This window comes from Haplochromis burtoni, unplaced genomic scaffold (assembly GCF_018398535.1).
Source record: "Haplochromis burtoni strain Fernald_Lab_line unplaced genomic scaffold, NCSU_Asbu1 Contig_463, whole genome shotgun sequence".
NCBI classification, from domain to species: Eukaryota; Metazoa; Chordata; class Actinopteri; order Cichliformes; family Cichlidae; genus Haplochromis; species Haplochromis burtoni.
This window is the reverse complement of record NW_024582824.1, coordinates 323550-340204: the sequence shown is the minus strand read 5'-3', so window position 1 is coordinate 340204 and position 16655 is coordinate 323550. Positions and strand designations below refer to the sequence as shown.

The 16655-nt window shown below is 38.6% G+C and overlaps 1 protein-coding gene across 1 annotated transcript in view; it reads right to left on the bottom strand.

Moving 5' to 3' along the window:
* The window catches only part of LOC102294148 (E3 ubiquitin-protein ligase TRIM39), a gene marked incomplete in the record, with an annotated part of 15526 nt that extends 4921 nt beyond the window's left edge, over nt 1-10605 (bottom strand). Inside the window, 8 exon segments of the mRNA XM_005946352.3 lie at nt 1418-1565; nt 2396-2629; nt 4620-4715; nt 5481-5585; nt 5665-5885; nt 6498-6732; nt 6896-7040; nt 10482-10605. Coding sequence (XP_005946414.2) covers nt 1418-1565; nt 2396-2629; nt 4620-4715; nt 5481-5585; nt 5665-5885; nt 6498-6732; nt 6896-7036 — 1180 coding nt within the window.
* Nucleotides 10606-16655: the final 6050 nt, after the last annotated feature.

The following is a 16655-nucleotide window of genomic DNA, read 5'->3' as shown; positions in this document are numbered from 1 at the left end:
GGGTATTTCATTGCTTAATGATTGTATCTGTAGTACTGTCTGGCTTGAACACTTAAAAATACTTTAAAAAATTCCTCTAGTGGCAATTTATAGCCTGCTCCAGAAAGACAGTCATTGATAGTTTAATGGTTTCTCCCAAGAACTTTATGGTGTGTGAATATATTTTATAATTCATCCATCTGAAAACTTATAAGGCTTAGAGTTGAGGGCATACTCTTGAGAGGGCTGCTAGGCCTAAACTTCTGTGTTGATGAGGAATTATTGGACAAATAACAGGTTTATTGTGTTTATTGACTAGACATGCAAAGCACAGTGCATGGGCACCCATTGGGGCATGCTCATGCCACAGTGTAATGTGCATTTGTGCAATGAAGAGACAGGGAATCACAGGAAGTAGTGACATATAGTACACAAGAAGACCATGAATAGCCAATAAAAAACAATTGCATAGTACATGCAAATTTGTGAAAAAGCTCAATACAGGTTTTGGAGCCATTTGCTGAATCTCCACGCTGCTTTCTACGTGAAAGATCTCTTAAAGTAGAGTTTTTTTCACTTGCGTGTTTTTAATAAGATTATCTGACTGATTATCTTCTAGCTGGTGCCTTTTGGGTCATCACAGCGGATCATCTGCCACCACCTCACCCTACCCCTAGCATTCTCTTCTATTATACTCACACTAACCAACTTCACTACATCCATGAATCTTCTCTTAGGGGATATTCTTCCTCATCCCTATCAGCTTCATCTTCAATATCCTTTATTCAGTAAACCCACCATCCACCCACCTCCTCTTCAAATGTGCAAACTATCTCAGCCTTGCCTCTCTGGGCTTGTCTAGATCCTAGATTGTAGATTGCACTTAATCTACTCATTTTTAATTCTGTTCATGCCCAATAAAAATCTTAACATCTTCAATTACCCCTGACACTTGTCTTCACCCACTTCACCCTACCTGCACTCTCTTCCACACCTCTCTTGTCCAATGTCTGTTGAATATACCCCGATGTGTGGTATGGGTCATAAAAAGTTTGTGTCTGCATTTTGGTGATCAGAATTATAGTATTCTATTGTTCTCCTACTTAGCACTAATTAACATATGGGTATCTGTGCATTACACTGGTACAGTTTATGGATGCAGCTTATTACCCAGACCAGCACTAGCTGAGTATTTAGCATTTCACTTGCAGCTACAGAAAAACACAAAAGCATCAGCCAAGAAATTTATTTAAAGTTTCTTTTTTATATAACAGCCAGACTCTGTTATCTATCGCCTAAATGTGTTTTGAGAGTTGTTGGGTTTTTTTGCTCCGTATGTTGAGTCTGAACTAATTAAAAATTCCCTGTTCTCGCAGATTTTGTGTCTTCTTTGTATATTATATGTGTAAACCAGCTGAATGCTTTTCATTACACTGACCTTTTTCTGTGATATTCTTCAGCTCTTTGGCAAACTTCTCCACCTGAGCTAATATAGACATGTAAATGGACTCTGTCCCCAGGTCAGAATTCACCGACACTTTGTACCAGTCTTTGGTAGGTGGAGGGCTGGACAGAATTGGGAACGTCTAGGGAGCAGGTGGAAAGAAATGTTAGAAATTTTTTCCTGTCAGTATTTACCAAAATGCCAACTCTTCCTACAGGATCAGGAGTTGAGCATCAAAGCTTATCAGACATTAAGTCACCGTCACGTTGCCAAGCAACCACCTAATAATAGACTAAAATGTTCCTTACACAACAAACGGGCACTTATGTGCTCTTATAAAAGCTTACAAAAGCTTCGTGTCACTCATTTGATGTCAGTGACATATCATTTGGCAAATATTGAATATAATCATTTTTGATATCTCCAATCTGTGAAGTGTACATTACATCTCTTTTCACCCTAACTTATCAAGTCAAGTTTACTTTATTTAGAAACTATATGAGTAGTTTAATGTTTGCTTCAGTAAAAGTATAAATATACTTAAGGTAATAGGATTTCAATCCACGTGAATTTGACCTTAAACAGATTGTTGTCACATGCATGTTATGTATATGTATAGGTAAATCAAAAGCCATACAAGTATACACCCATATAGTATATCTTTTACTATATTCTAGATAAACAAATCGTGCATATTAATTTTTCATTATATACTTAATGGGCCTGGCCAGTGTCTGACCAATGAGTGCATTAGTATGCCTTAATGATACATGCAAATGCATTTTGATGTATAAGAACATTTTGTCAGTTCTGTGGTTATCTGCTATTTATTTGTATAAATAACATTTACCACCTCTACTTTTTTACTTTCCTCAGTCTGATTCAGTATGTCAGTTTGCCAACAGCACAAAACAAATAGTATTGGAACATGGGCGTGTACTAGCATCTTCACATTCATCCTTAAATTCTCACTTTCACACAGTATAAATGATCATCTGATTGGGCAAGCTTGGAAAGCTCGCTTTGTCTCTTCTTTAGTTGTTCGATCTCCTGTTCCAGCTGCCTTGTCATGGATTCAGCATGGCGCTGTGCCACCTTCCGGCTGATCTCCATCGCCTCCACCAGCTCTGCCTGGGAACGTTCAATGAAACAAACCAAACTCGAGAATAGAGAAACGCTGCCCGCCGTCTCTCGGTCCACTGCCAGCTGGAAAGTTAGACAGAGTGACATGAGATACATAATTGTTTAATTTGTTTTGGTTTAAAATATATATTAATCTCCCCTGTAAATAAAAATTCTCACATCACATGGAAATATGCAGCATCTGTGAATTGCAGCTCAGATTTCAAATGTAAGGAACCTAAATTTTGCTACAACTAAAAATCTAAGAACATGTGCAAAATGTCTAGAAATCCTAAAATGCAAGGTAAAAAGTTAGAAACATAAAATCTTTACCAAAGTTTGAATAATGTAATTAAAACTTGAGAGTGTTTCATAAATGATTTTGTTGTTTAGAAAAACATAATGTTGGAAAAATATATATATATTTTTAACTTAAAATGTAATATGTGGATTTGGTAATCAGATATAAATTGTAGATCAGGGAAATACACCTGCACTTTTATGTAAAATTGGCTATAGATATTGTTTAATAAGCTCCCAACATGTAGAAATACATAATTTAAGTTTGAAAAATTCAATTCAATTTTATTTATACAACAACAGTCGCCTCAAGGTGCATTATATTGTAAGGTATTGTTAGGGTCCCTGGGTCGTTGACCCAGTGTTTTGTGTTTTTGGTTCTTTTGATTTTGTTATTTCATTATATTCTAGCTTTGCTTTATGGGTTTTAGGATCATTCTTAGTTTAGGTTCTCTGGGTGAGGTTGGTTAGAGTTTTAGTGTTCTGGTTTTCTGTCTGTGTTCCTTAGTTGCTGTCTCCCCTGTCTGCCCCACATCCAGTCAGTGTCTGTGTCTGTCCTGGTCCCACGTCTCTGTTCCCTCTGTTGTAGTGCTTGCATGTGAGTCTGTGTCTTTTGTTCAGTCTGTGTTTTGGGTTTCCTGTTTTACTTTGAAAGTCCATGTCTCATGTTAATGTGTTTGGTTTTGCTTCTCCTTTGTCTCGTTAGGCCTGATTTGCCCCAGCTGTGTTTCCCTCCTGTTGCCCATTCCCTGATTGCTCCCTCTATGTATTTAAGCCCTGTGTTTCAGTTTGTCAGTGTCGCGATCTACCGTTTATTTTGCTGTGTGTTTTGTCAGTCCACCGGTGTTAGTTTATTTGATTTTTTCCAGTTATGGTATGTTTGAGTTCAGCATTAAAGCTGTTTTGGTTTAAGTTTGTCTCTGGAGTCTGCACCTTGGGTCCTATTCCTGTCCGCACACAGCCGTCACACAACAGGTATAACCTACAATATTACACAGAAAAACCCCAATAATTATATGAGCAAGCACTTTGACAACAGTGGGAAGGTAAAACTCCCTTTTAACAGGATGAAACCTCTGGCAGAACCAGGGTGGGAGTTGTTGTTTTTTTTTTTATTTTGGCTTGGTTTGTTGTTTTTTGGGTGGTGTTTGGTTTTTTTTTTGGTGTTGGTGTTTTTTTTCTTTTTCTTGGGCGAACCAGGGTCAGGGAAGGGCAGCCATCAGGTGCGAACATAAAAAGGGAAATTGAAATAGAAATTGTTTAACACCGCGGTCCCCAATCCCCAGGCCACGACCAGTACTGGTCCATGAGTCATTTGGTACGGGCCGCGGCCGTGGGAGTTGAGGCTGTGAAATTTATGGTATTCAGGGTTTTTATCATTAACTCGGTTTCCCTGGGTCTTTTCCCATGTTATAGTTGTGAGTCTTATATTGAAAGAAATGTTACCATAGTGACCAGAGAGCATTAAGGGGCAGAAAGGAGGACGTTACTCTCAATGTTGTTGGCGCATTTCAGGAGGACGCTGCTAATAAAGTTACACAAATACACACTGAATTCGCTAAATAGCACAGTTTTTGTCTTGGTCGTATAATTTTATTTTTTTGCATTGATCCTTGACACCTTAAAGGCCGGTCCGTGAAAATATTGTGTGACGTTAAACCAGTGCAAAAAAGGTTGGGGACTGCTGGTTTAACAAAAACCTTGAAGTGATATGAGGATTTACAGGTTTTACCATGCACCTGTGGTCTTACACAAGAATGTGTTTGTGTTTTACCTCCAGCTCTGTCACTGACATATTTATCTCTTCGATCTTGTTGATTCTCTCGATAATCATGTCCTGGATTGTCCGCTCTGACACAGTCAGCAGTGTCTAAAATACACAAACATTCATGTTACACAGTACTGACTTCACTTGACCTTCAGCCTATTGGTGTTCTGAAACAGACGTGGGGAACAAGGGTGGATCTGTTTGTGATAATGTATGTCAGACAGTAGTCAATGAGCATATCTTACAAAATACCTCCTTCTGGAAACAAATAATCACTACATAACTTCATATTATATGCAGGATGACCTGAAACCAAATGTTTAAAAATGATATATTGAATAGAAACAGTGTAGAGCAAGGGTAAGCAACTCCAGGCCTCGAGGGCCGGTGTCCTGCAGGTTTTAGATCTCACCCTGGGTCAACACACATGAATCAAATGATTAGTTCATTACCAGGCCTCTAGAGAACTTCAAGACATGTTGAGGAGGTAATTTAACCAATTAAATTAGATGTGTTGGATCAAGGACAGATCTAAAACCTGCAGGACACTGAGGCCTGGAGTTGCCCACCCCTGCTGTCGAGGAACATAGATTCTATGTATTTGACTCATTTTCTGTTATCAAACTGCTCCACTGTCTAAGAATTTAGGCTCAGATGTTAAATCATTTTTAACAGATTTTTTTAAAAAATGGTCTAGTTCGTTCATGCCAGAACTTCATACTATCACATGTCAGTTATCACCTGCTTTTTAGCAATTCTTTGTTACTCCAATAAAAAACATTATTCTGTTTTTTTTTAACATGGAAACTTCCCTAACCTAATCCATCTGTCCTTTGTATCTATCTTTTTCTGTTTTAATTTTCAAACCTTGGTTTCCATCCATTCGGTTTCAACGGTCACTGTGTCATGGTCTGGATGATCCTCCATCTCGCATTCAGGACAAATGCACACCTGGTCACTCCTACAGAAAATCTGAAGCCCATTGCATATGATTTTTATTTGGTCTTCTTTAAGGACTTCATTCAACAGGTGCAGAAGGTGAACGTTTTACCAATATTGGCCTGTTGTGGATCTCACAAAGAGGGACATTGTGGCTCATCTCAGTCCCACTCAGCGTGTACCTCCTCCTCCGGGTATGTGGTCGGTGGGAAACCAGAGGACCTGCCACATAGGTTTCATTCAATGCATCACTGAAACTGTGGTTTGGCACTGAGGATGCTCGTGAGTCCTTGACTGGAGGAAAGGACGTTGAGATTGAGTCACTTTCCAAGCCTGAAGATGAAAAAAATATCAGGGATTTTCAGGTTAGTCAGTCGCTTTAGTGAAAAGTCAAATATCTATTTGGATACACAATGCTGACATTTTGTAGAGCCATTCATTGACCCTAGATCTTTGTTCAAGTACAGTTGTGGTCAGAGGTTTACATACACTCATCATGGGCATGAATCACATGTTAACATTCTGCTAATCATGATTTCTTTGAACTGCTGTTTTTTTCTGGGTGGAATAATTATTCAGCATTCATCTTTCGTAATCCACAAAACGTGAAAGTACACATTCAATTTAATTAAATGTAATTCAATTCAATTCAGATTTATTCATACAGAGCCAATTCGGAACAACAGTCGCCTCAAGGTGCTTTATATTGTAAGCTAGTTACTGTTTGGCAACAGTGGGAAGGAAAAACTCCCTTGTAACAGGAAGAAACCTCTGTCAGTAGTCTTGTATAAGTTTGCTGTTGTGCAACATAATTATGACAGGACAGTCATTTACCAAGTACTCTGAATTGCCTACTCTGAAATCTGAGAACTCCTCCAGATTGTACTTGAGCTTTGAAAAGTACTCTATAAATTATTACAGACGGAAACACAGAAGTTTTCTTACTCCGAGAAAAGGTCTGGTGAGTCTTTCGCACAGGGTGACACAGCTTTTTCTTCAGTTCATCAAATAAATGGCTTGACGGGCTTCCATGCCCTCCAGTTCCCTTTCTTCCACTCTTATTCTTTACTACTCCATTTTTCATAGATTTATACTGGTCAGTGATCTCTCGTAGTGTTCTGTTAATCTGGAGGTCTGGTCGCTTTTCAAAGCTCTTTTTACACAGAGGACACTTGAAAACCTGGAAGGAAAGATGGAAATAAGATATAAGTAAAGATGGAAACAATAGAAACAGAAAGGACATCAGCAGGAATGACGAAAATATGTTAAATAACTTCTCTGAACGTCAACAGAAAGTAAGGGAATGAAAAAGCTGAAAATGAAGGAAATCAAAAAAATAAGACCTTAGCTCCATTCCAGTATTTGGTGATGCATTGCATGCAGAAGCTATGTCCACATGGTGTGGATGCAGGGTTGGTGAATACATCAAGGCATATGGAGCACTGGAACTGTTCTTCACATAAAAAACTGTCATATAGAGACATCTTTCTGGAAGCAAAAGAGAGATGCAAACAATCTTTAGGAGAGTTTCAACATATGGATGATAACATTTGTGATTTTAACCAACATAAACCACATAACTAATTTGGTTTATGTTGGTTTGGTTTATTTCAGTGACTAAGCAGTCACTGGAGAAGGTTACAGCTTCTCCAGTGTGATGATTTGGCAAATTTACTGCTGTATGCTCTCAATCGTATTGGTGGCATAAATAATAAAGGATGGGATAATGGTGCACCTTACATGGTATTTCATCTGGCTGTTCACACAAATAAACTTGATGCACTTCGTCAAAGGTTTCACTTGTCTTTTACACAAAAGGTGTCCTTTGGCACTTGTACTCTGACAAACCACGTCAAGGCATGTCAGAGGAACAGATCTGTCACTCCCAGCTGTCACTTGTATTTCAACTTTGGAATAAAAAACTGCTGGATTATAGTAAAATCATAAAAGCTGATCAAATGTAGCTCCCGATCCTTTAATCCAATTTAACCGAGGTATTGCTTACAGTGTAGTGAAATAAAACCTTCACAGATTGTCATGTGCGTAAACAGCAAAACATCAATTCTGACGGAGTATACTGCCCCCTACTGGCTCAAGTATTTGTTATTCCCCAGCTTTAAGCTTTAATTCCTCTCTTCACTCAAAGCATGTTAAACTAAAGCCTTCTAAATATCCAGCTGTCAAGTTTTTTTCTACATGTGTCACTTTCTGATTGAATATGTAATTGTGTGTGTGATACTTTTACTATCACACTTGACCTTTGAAACACTTTTGCTCATAATCAAGCTCATCATGTTATCTGAGGTGATAACCTTCCTTCTCAGGTAGCTGCTGGGAGGACTTCTCACTAACCACTGATAACAACTTCATTAAGACTTTCTTCAGAGAACAACTGAGGCTTCTGTAACGTAGCTTTTGTCCCGCAACTGTGCTCAGTCCCTGAAAACACAAAATTGTCTTATTGTGTCATATGCTCTGATCAGCGTGTCGGGTTGAATTTATCACTAGGTGATGCTAGTTGTACTTTGGGTGTTTGGTGTGTTTTAATGTGAGTGCTGTTTGACTTTTTTAAACAAGTGAAACCCAAGAGAGGAGCAAAGAGTCATGAAGCAGTTATCTAACAAGCTATTTATTTATTATGAGAATCAATGCATAGAAGTCATGTTTAAATTTAGTGTATCAAATGTCTAGCAACAAAATAACAGGGTTAAGATGGTAAATGGCCTGTATTTGTATAGCGCTTTACTAGTCCCTAAGGACCCCAAAGCGCTTTACACATCCAGCCATCCACCCATTCACACACTGGTGATGGCAGCTACATTGTAGCCACAGCCACCCTGGGGCGCACTGACAGAGGCGAGGCTGCCGGACACTGGCGCCACCGGGCCCTCTGACCACCACCAGTAGGCAACGGGTGAAGTGTCTTGCCCAAGGACACAACGACCGAGACTGTCCAAGCCGGGGCTCGAACCGGCAACCTTCCGATTACAAGGCGAACTCCCTCACACATATCTCTCTTTGATGACTAAAATCTGAACAGTATATGGTCAGAAGATTTCAGGAATGAAGTTGATCGAGATTTTGTTCAGAACCCACAGGTACAGGTTTATCTTTATACAGGTAACATTTGAGCAGACTCATGTTGGGCAACACATTTCACAAATACTTCTGAAAGTTGATTTTCATGGGAAGCCATGCATAATTCTGTCTCATGTGTAAACTTCTCATGCTAGCCTATCCTGTTTTAGAGTTTTATGGGGCTGGACAGTATTGTTATTGTTCTGCAGTTAAATCCCAGGATGGTTCATCTGTCTGTCCCACAGCTACTACATGCAGGTCAGGTATTTGTTTTGTGAGGGAGGGAAATACATGCACAAGTGTGAAATCCTGCAGGTTAAAGAGAGCTAGTTATTTGTCAAAAGAAACTAGTACCATTGTCAAATATTCGATTTCTTTGCTTGAGTCATCAACCATGAGTTGAATCGTGCTCAATTCATGAGCATTGAGATAATGATTTACTACTAGAAATTGTTATATGAGCAAGGAAAGATGCAGATCACAGGCTCCATTTAGGACAAAAATCAAAAGCTTAAAAAAAATCCTCTTAGCACGTTTCCTAGATAAACATATAACTTACTTTGCCAACTTTCCTAATTTTGGCATTAAAACATTTGTCAGGGGTTCTTATGGAAGAGGGAACAAAAGAGGAATTATATCCAAAATTAAAAAACAGTGTGTTCATCATTTTGGTTTGCAGCCAAGAGATGATTACAAAGCACAATTATCATGATTATGCTCAATCTTTAACTTCCATTAAGAAGGTCATACCCACAAAGCACAAAGTAGCTGAAGTAAACAACATTACAGCCATAATATGACTCAGCTAAAATTCTAAAATCCACAGAATAAACCACTAAAGTGCCCACAAATATGTGGAGCACGTTTGGTGTTCTGGTAGCTGCAAAACCATTGCAAAATGTTATCTCACTGCTTGAAAATTATCCTTGGAGATGGGATGGTTGGGGTTTGGAGATCTAAGAATTCTTCAACTTTTCTGTGGTTTATATGATCCAAATCCAAATCAAATTTATTTATAAACTACATTTAAAAACAGAAAGTTTGCCCAAAGTGCTGTACAGAAAAACAAAAACAAGACAAAAAACAAACGATAAGACCACTCACATTCAAACACGTACATAAAATAAAACAAAGACACATCAACATCAACTCACACCGGTCCAAAAAAGAAGTGTGTCCAAAAGAGACTTAAAAACTGCCTATCATTTACAGGCAATGCATTCCAAAGTTTGGGAACCACAATTGAAAAAGCTTCTTCTCCTCTAAGCTTCAGCCTAGTTTTTGGGACAACCAAAGGAAGCTGATCTGTGGGCCTGCGAGGGAAGTACATCAGAATAGTATGGAGAAGCAAGACCATTTAAGCATTTATAAGTCAACATTAGGACTTTGAAATTAATTCTATGATAAACAGGAAGCCAGTTAAAGGAGGGAATGAAAGGTGAGATATTTCCATGCCTGTGTGCCAGTTAAGAGATTGGCAGCAGCATTTTGTACAAGCTGAAGATGTGAGAGGGATGCTTGGCTGACTCCAGCATAAAGTGCATTGCAATAGTCAAGCCGAGTTGAGATAAGGCATGTATTATTTTCTCAAAGTCATGCCCTGACAAAATTGGCTTAAGCTTTGCCTTAATTGGAAAAAGCTTTTTTTGCAACTCAGAACTGATTTGTTTACTAAATTTAAAATCCAAATCCATTATGGCTCCAAGATTCATTACATGCTGTTTGATGAGTGACCCAAACTATTACATTTTACTCCTAAATCTCACTAATCAACATATGCCAGAAAAACAACAAGCACAGCCTCGTATTACAAGAAATACACAAAATAATAACAAAAGGAAAATGTGATACCTTAATGCAGGTAAGGTGGACAGCACAGAAATCCAGAGATGTCCCACCTTGGCCGCTCACACTCTCAATTATGAGGTGTCTCGGTGTGTGTACGTGCATAAGTAGTGTGTTCAAGAAAGTACAGCCACGCCCTCTCATAGTTCTCTGTAAATGTGGCAGGACTGGTTAAGATAGTGAAAAAAGAAAAACTAGGTCAGAGGACATCAGATCTTATCACTGCATATGTTTATAGTAACACTCCTTTTATTAAGCATCAATGAAAATAGCTGCAAATAGATCAGCCTGTGAGACTGTATCACATATCATAAGTATTATGAATTACTGATTATAAGTAAAGCAAATTTGTGATATAGGATTATTTTGAGATTTTGTGATATAGGGTGTGTTCTTTGTTTTTTGCCATTGTGTGTGATAGAACCGCTCTGAGCATTAAATCTGGCCTTTATCAGATGTAAGGTCCTCATCTGGTGCACATCTGAGCTGTTCTCAGCATGCTTGCTATTTTAAGATCACTCCACAGAAATCATCTTGCAGTGGCTGCTGGATCTCCTTGAGGGTGTCAAAATGGTGATCCTTTACCAGAGGTGTGATTATGTTTTGTATAACTCTTTTAAAATGGATTAAGATCTATAAACTTCAGCATAATTTTTAAGTGTTGCACATGACCAGTACATTTTCATATCATTTGGTTGTGCTAAGACACTACACTACAGCAGGCTGTTTAATCATCCTCTCCATTAAGAATATTTTGTTGTTGAGGTTTTTAAGGCAAGTAACTTCTAACCATGTCACATTAGCTTAATGCTACTACTACCACCACCACCAACAACAACAACATGATGATGATGATAACACATTTTTATATATAGGTGCCTTTCAAAACCTCAAGGTCACCTGAGATTAGTACAGCAATTTAAAAAAAAATACACAACTAAATGAGAAACTAGTCAAACCAGATAACAAAAGCATAAAATATGTTCAAAATAAAAGGAGACTAAGGCCAGTTGTCCACTATTTTTGGTGTGTGACTATTATGGTGAGAATGTCGGATGAAGCAACTAAGGCACCAGTTACATTTTTTTGAGAAAACTTATAAAACTCCTAGTGAGGGAGGCTGTCATTTACTTTTCCATTGAATTATGAAATTAATGCAAACTTCAGAGAAACCTCTATGCAGTTCATCATATCACTGTTTTTATGTAATATTTGTAATATTTTGACATTAACAACAACTTCACTGTGCACAGCTCTGGCTGGTCAAGACTCTGTGCTGGAATAAGAATAAAATTAGATCTTCTTATTCTCTCATCCGTCTCTCTGTAGGAGTTATTGCTGTAGAGGAGCCAACTGTGGATGCCTTTCAACTGCTCTGCATGTGCTTTTTGATTCTAGTAATCATTTGTTTGTTTCCAGTTCCTGCATCTGAATCAGTAACATTTCACAAGCTTGTCATTCCTTTCTGCCGAGAAACAATTACACCGAGAGAAAGATAAGTACACTCTGACAGTGTGCACCCAAATAAGATGTTGCGAAACAGTAGTTTTAACCTTCATAACCAATTCCCAGAAAAACAAAACAAACAAGTTTAAATTCAAAAAGCAAAGAAAATGTGTCTTCGTAGCATAATGGTTTGTACATTTTCCTTAAAAGAGGAGGAGCCCTACATTGTTCCCGGGAGGAGGTACAAATCGCTTTTTCAGAACTAAACATGCTGAGGCAAAGGTTAAACATTCCATTATATTTATACAGTACCAAATCACAAGAACAGCTTTCTCAAGGTGCTTTACACTTTAAGGTAAAGTTCCTACACTAATATGTAAAATACTCTCTATTTTAAATTGACAAGTACAGCAAACAATTGACTGAGTCTTCTGTGTGAGAACCACAAAGAAAGACTTAGCAGTGTCAGCCAAGTCACTGAAACTACCGTCCCGTTTAATTCTCTCTTTTAATTATTTTTTCAGAAAGACTGTTTCAATTCATTTCATTTAAAATTAATTATCATAAAATGATTAGCCTTCTGATACTTTACATGGATTGATGGGCACATATAGCATTAACCCATGTAGGTTGTCAGTAGCTAGATAACACACGACTCAGTACTTTCTAAACTTTGGAATTGTGTATTCAGGTAGATATTCGCAACAAATAAATATAAGAATCAGTCAATACCAAGAAATATTCACAAACAAATACCTTGGAATTGTTTTTGGACTACCTTACATGGATGGATGTGCTTTGATACTCAGAAGTGTTTTTCTTTTCCTTTTCTTTACCGTGAACCACATAGACAATATAACATCAGTTCAGTTTCCAGTATTTAATAATCATCTGTACAATCAGAACTTTCAATCATGGACATTCCACAGTGTCACGTCTTTGTTACTTCTTGGTAAAAAGCATAGCAGTACCAACTGGCAACTGATAACTGAACGCCTACATTGTTAGCATTTTTGCTGAGCTTATTCACTCATTACAAGAATGAACCTGTTGACTCCAAGGTCACTAATGGGGTTACCGGATGAAACAAAGCAGGCCTATATACGAAGCTTTATAAATTTGTGAACTGAAGGTGTAGAGTTTACACATGCTTAATATGTACACTCACTGAGCATTTCATTTGGTACACCCATGTACTTCGTCCTTAGCACAAATCTAATGACTGCAAATGAATGCATTGAGGCACGCGGACATGATCAAGACGACCTGCTGAAGTTCAAACTGAACGGAGAAATAAGGTGATTTAAGATACTTTGAAAGTGGCATGATTGTTGGGCTGAGGATTTCAAAAGCTGCTGTATTTTAAACACTGTCAGGAACCCTGGGTGGAGCAGGAGGTGGGATTCAGTGTGTTCATGTTTAGTGTTTTCACTGTAAATAAATGCACCAGAGTGATATCCACTAATGTAGTCTCTCCAAACACTTGAGGGCAGGGAAGATCCAGGGAAGGTCTGTATGCGCAGTTATGGGGGGGTGGGCAAGGGAAACACACTAGTGTCCAGATCCAGGACTTTACTAATAGCATAATTCAACAATCCAGCAAATAATGAACCTCAGTCACCACATGAAGTAGTGGCCTCCTGATGAGCTCATCTGGAACAGGCGGTTGATTGGTGCAGACATGCTCTGACAGAGGCGGGAACCCACGATGAGTTCCACCCACAGACAGACAGATAAGCAAGACAAGCATAGAGAAAGAAGAGACACAGAGAGAAAACAAAGACGTGAGCAGGCCGCTCAAGAGGACTGAGGAACAGGATAGGTTCCACTGTGACTCTGAATTTAGGAAACAGAAGGCGAGCAAAAGAGAACGATGAGAGTGAGTTTCTTTTCAAAGATAAGCACAACTCAGCATGTGACATTTTATGATTATAAAATAGATATTTGATCTATGGAGTTTTCACTGAACTTTATTTTGTCAGCTTGTCTTATACAACATTAAAAGACTTAAGCATTGCAACAAGCTGGTCTGTAAATCTGTGATGACTCTGTGTTTTTTTGCTGTATTATGAAAATGTTCTGGGTGAGTGTTACAGCATTAGAAATACTAAGATTAGATCAGTGTTACTCATAAAGCATGAAGCATTTGCAGTAGTTTAATATAGAACTACCTTTTAGCTGTTTCATATGAGTTTAAAACTAATAAAATGAGTGTTTGAGAAAAACAAAAATCATAAAATAGCAGCAAATGCAAGTTACAGTTATCCAGAGCTCAAAGCAACATCGTTACTGTTTTGTTTAATCAAAATTTAAATCTCAAACTTTTTAAAATAGTTTGAAATTAAAAAGAGACGTTTCAGTATCTGAAGCCATTTTTGGTATTGGCTAAAAAAAACTATTATAGTAGTTTCAGAATATAATGTCTCTTAATTAGAAAACAATCATTTCTACCTCATATAACTGTATATGTGTTGATTGCATCTCATAGTAAAGTTTAAGTTATTTTTCTTTCTGTCTTGTAGTAAGATAAGATAAGATAAGATAGAACTTTATTAATCCCTCGGGTGGGTTCCTCTGGGAAATTCGACTTCCAAAAAAAGCACAGCAACGACCGAAGTTACAGTTACAGAATTTTATATCACACACACACACACACACACACACACACATATATAAATACAGAGACAAATATAAATAAAATATACAAAGGGGATAAATAGAATAAATAGGAATAAAAAATAAAAATACAAGTGAATTGCACATTTCAAGTATTGAGTCTATTGCACTGTTGACTATTTACAAAAGTATTGACAAAGGTATTGCACAGTGAGGTGAAGAGGCACTACAGCTTAGTTGTTCCCCCCTCCTTTGTCCTCCTGTCTCCCCTCCCTCTCCCCTCCAGAGAGGAGTTAAACAGTCTGATGGCGTGTGGGACAAAGGAGTTTTTAAGTCTGTTAGTTCTTGTCTTGGGGAGAAGCAACCTGTCACTGAACAGACTCTTCTGGTTGTTAATGGCCGTGTGCAGAGGATGCCTGGCATTGTCCATAATGTCCATCAGTTTCTTTAATGTCCTTTTCTCTGCCACTGTCACCAGAGTGTCCAGCTTCATGCCGACCACAGAGCTAGCCTTCCTGATCAGTTTCTCCAGCCTGGATGAGTCCTTCTTTGCTGTGCTGCTCCCCCAGCACACCACAGCATAGAAAAGTACTCCAGCAACCACCGACTGGTAAAACATCCTCAGGAGCTTCCTGCAGATGTTAAAAGACCTCAGCCTCCTGAGGAAGTACAGTCGGCTTTGGGCTTTTTTATACAGGTGCTCTGTGTTGCATGACCAGTCCAGTTTATTGTCCACCCACAGCCCGAGGTACTTGTACTTGTTGACCACCTCCACCTCCTCCCCCTCTATCTGAACCGGCAGTGGACCTTCTCTGGACCTCCCGAAGTCCACAACCAGTTCCTTAGTCTTTGAGGTGTTGAGTTGCAGGTGGTTTGTGTGACTCCATGCGACAAAGTTCCTCACCAGACTTCTGTACTCCTCTTCCTGATCATCCCAGATACACCCCATGATGGCTGTGTCATCTGCAAACTTCTGAATATGGCATAATTCAGAGTTGTAGCAGAAGTCAGAGGTGTACAGGGTGAAGAGAAGAGGGGACAGCACAGTTCCCTGTGGTGCTCCTGTGCTGCTGACCACAGTGTCAGACGTGATGTCCTTCAGCCTGACGTACTGTGGTCTGTCGGTGAGGTAGTCGGAGATCCAAGCCACCAGGCAGGGGTCCACCTCCATCCTGTTCAGTTTTTCCTGAAGCATACAGTTATACATATAGTTTGAGAAAGTAAAGCCTGACTCACTATCTAAAGACTAAATTACTAACCATTTCTCACCGTCGGTCCCCTGGGAGATGCAAGGGGAGATACTTCCTCCAGGGCCGAAGTTTTGTCCTACTTTGGGGTTAAATCCCCCCACTTTTGTGGAGTAGTGAGGCAGGCTGAAATTAGCCAAGACACCTGAGATACTGAAGGGATGAGGCTTTAATAACGGTACTGCACATTCAAATACACACTGCATAGGCTGTAGCCCGTTAGAACGCTGCCCCCGTCACCGCCTCTACCCGCGACATTTTTTGCGCTCACAGCGTCTCCTCACGCGCATGCTCACACACACATCACCTACAGTCCTCACAGGACACCCAGCCACAAAAACGCCGGCAAATCCCGCAACAAATGAATATCATCAAACATAGATCAGTTTAAATGTGCTTCACTATATAATGAATTTGCTGTTATTCATACATTTTTGTCATTATAAATTTTACTGCTTGATGTCACAGATGTGAATTCCAGTAAAGATCAGAATAATCCCACATGAAATTGCATTATTATCGCATTACTAAAAACAATATTCTTGTAATATAATAAAAACAGGACTAATTTAGAAATGTCAAACACGTTCATTTATTACACATGAAACAAATAAAACTGTTTCATTTTGTTTTACAAAAATTCCTCTAAAACAGAAATCAAATAAAAGCACATTTGTCTGGCTACATTTTTTGCTGACTGATTTAAGGCAGTTCTCATAAACTTTTTGTCAGTCTTAATTCAGAAACAACAGTCCTTGATACTAAAAGAACCTGTATGGTCTACATATGATAAATTCAACAAAAGAATTATTTGTTGCAATCACACTTCAAATTTGACTTTAATTTGGCCAATAATTATTTTTGTCATTTG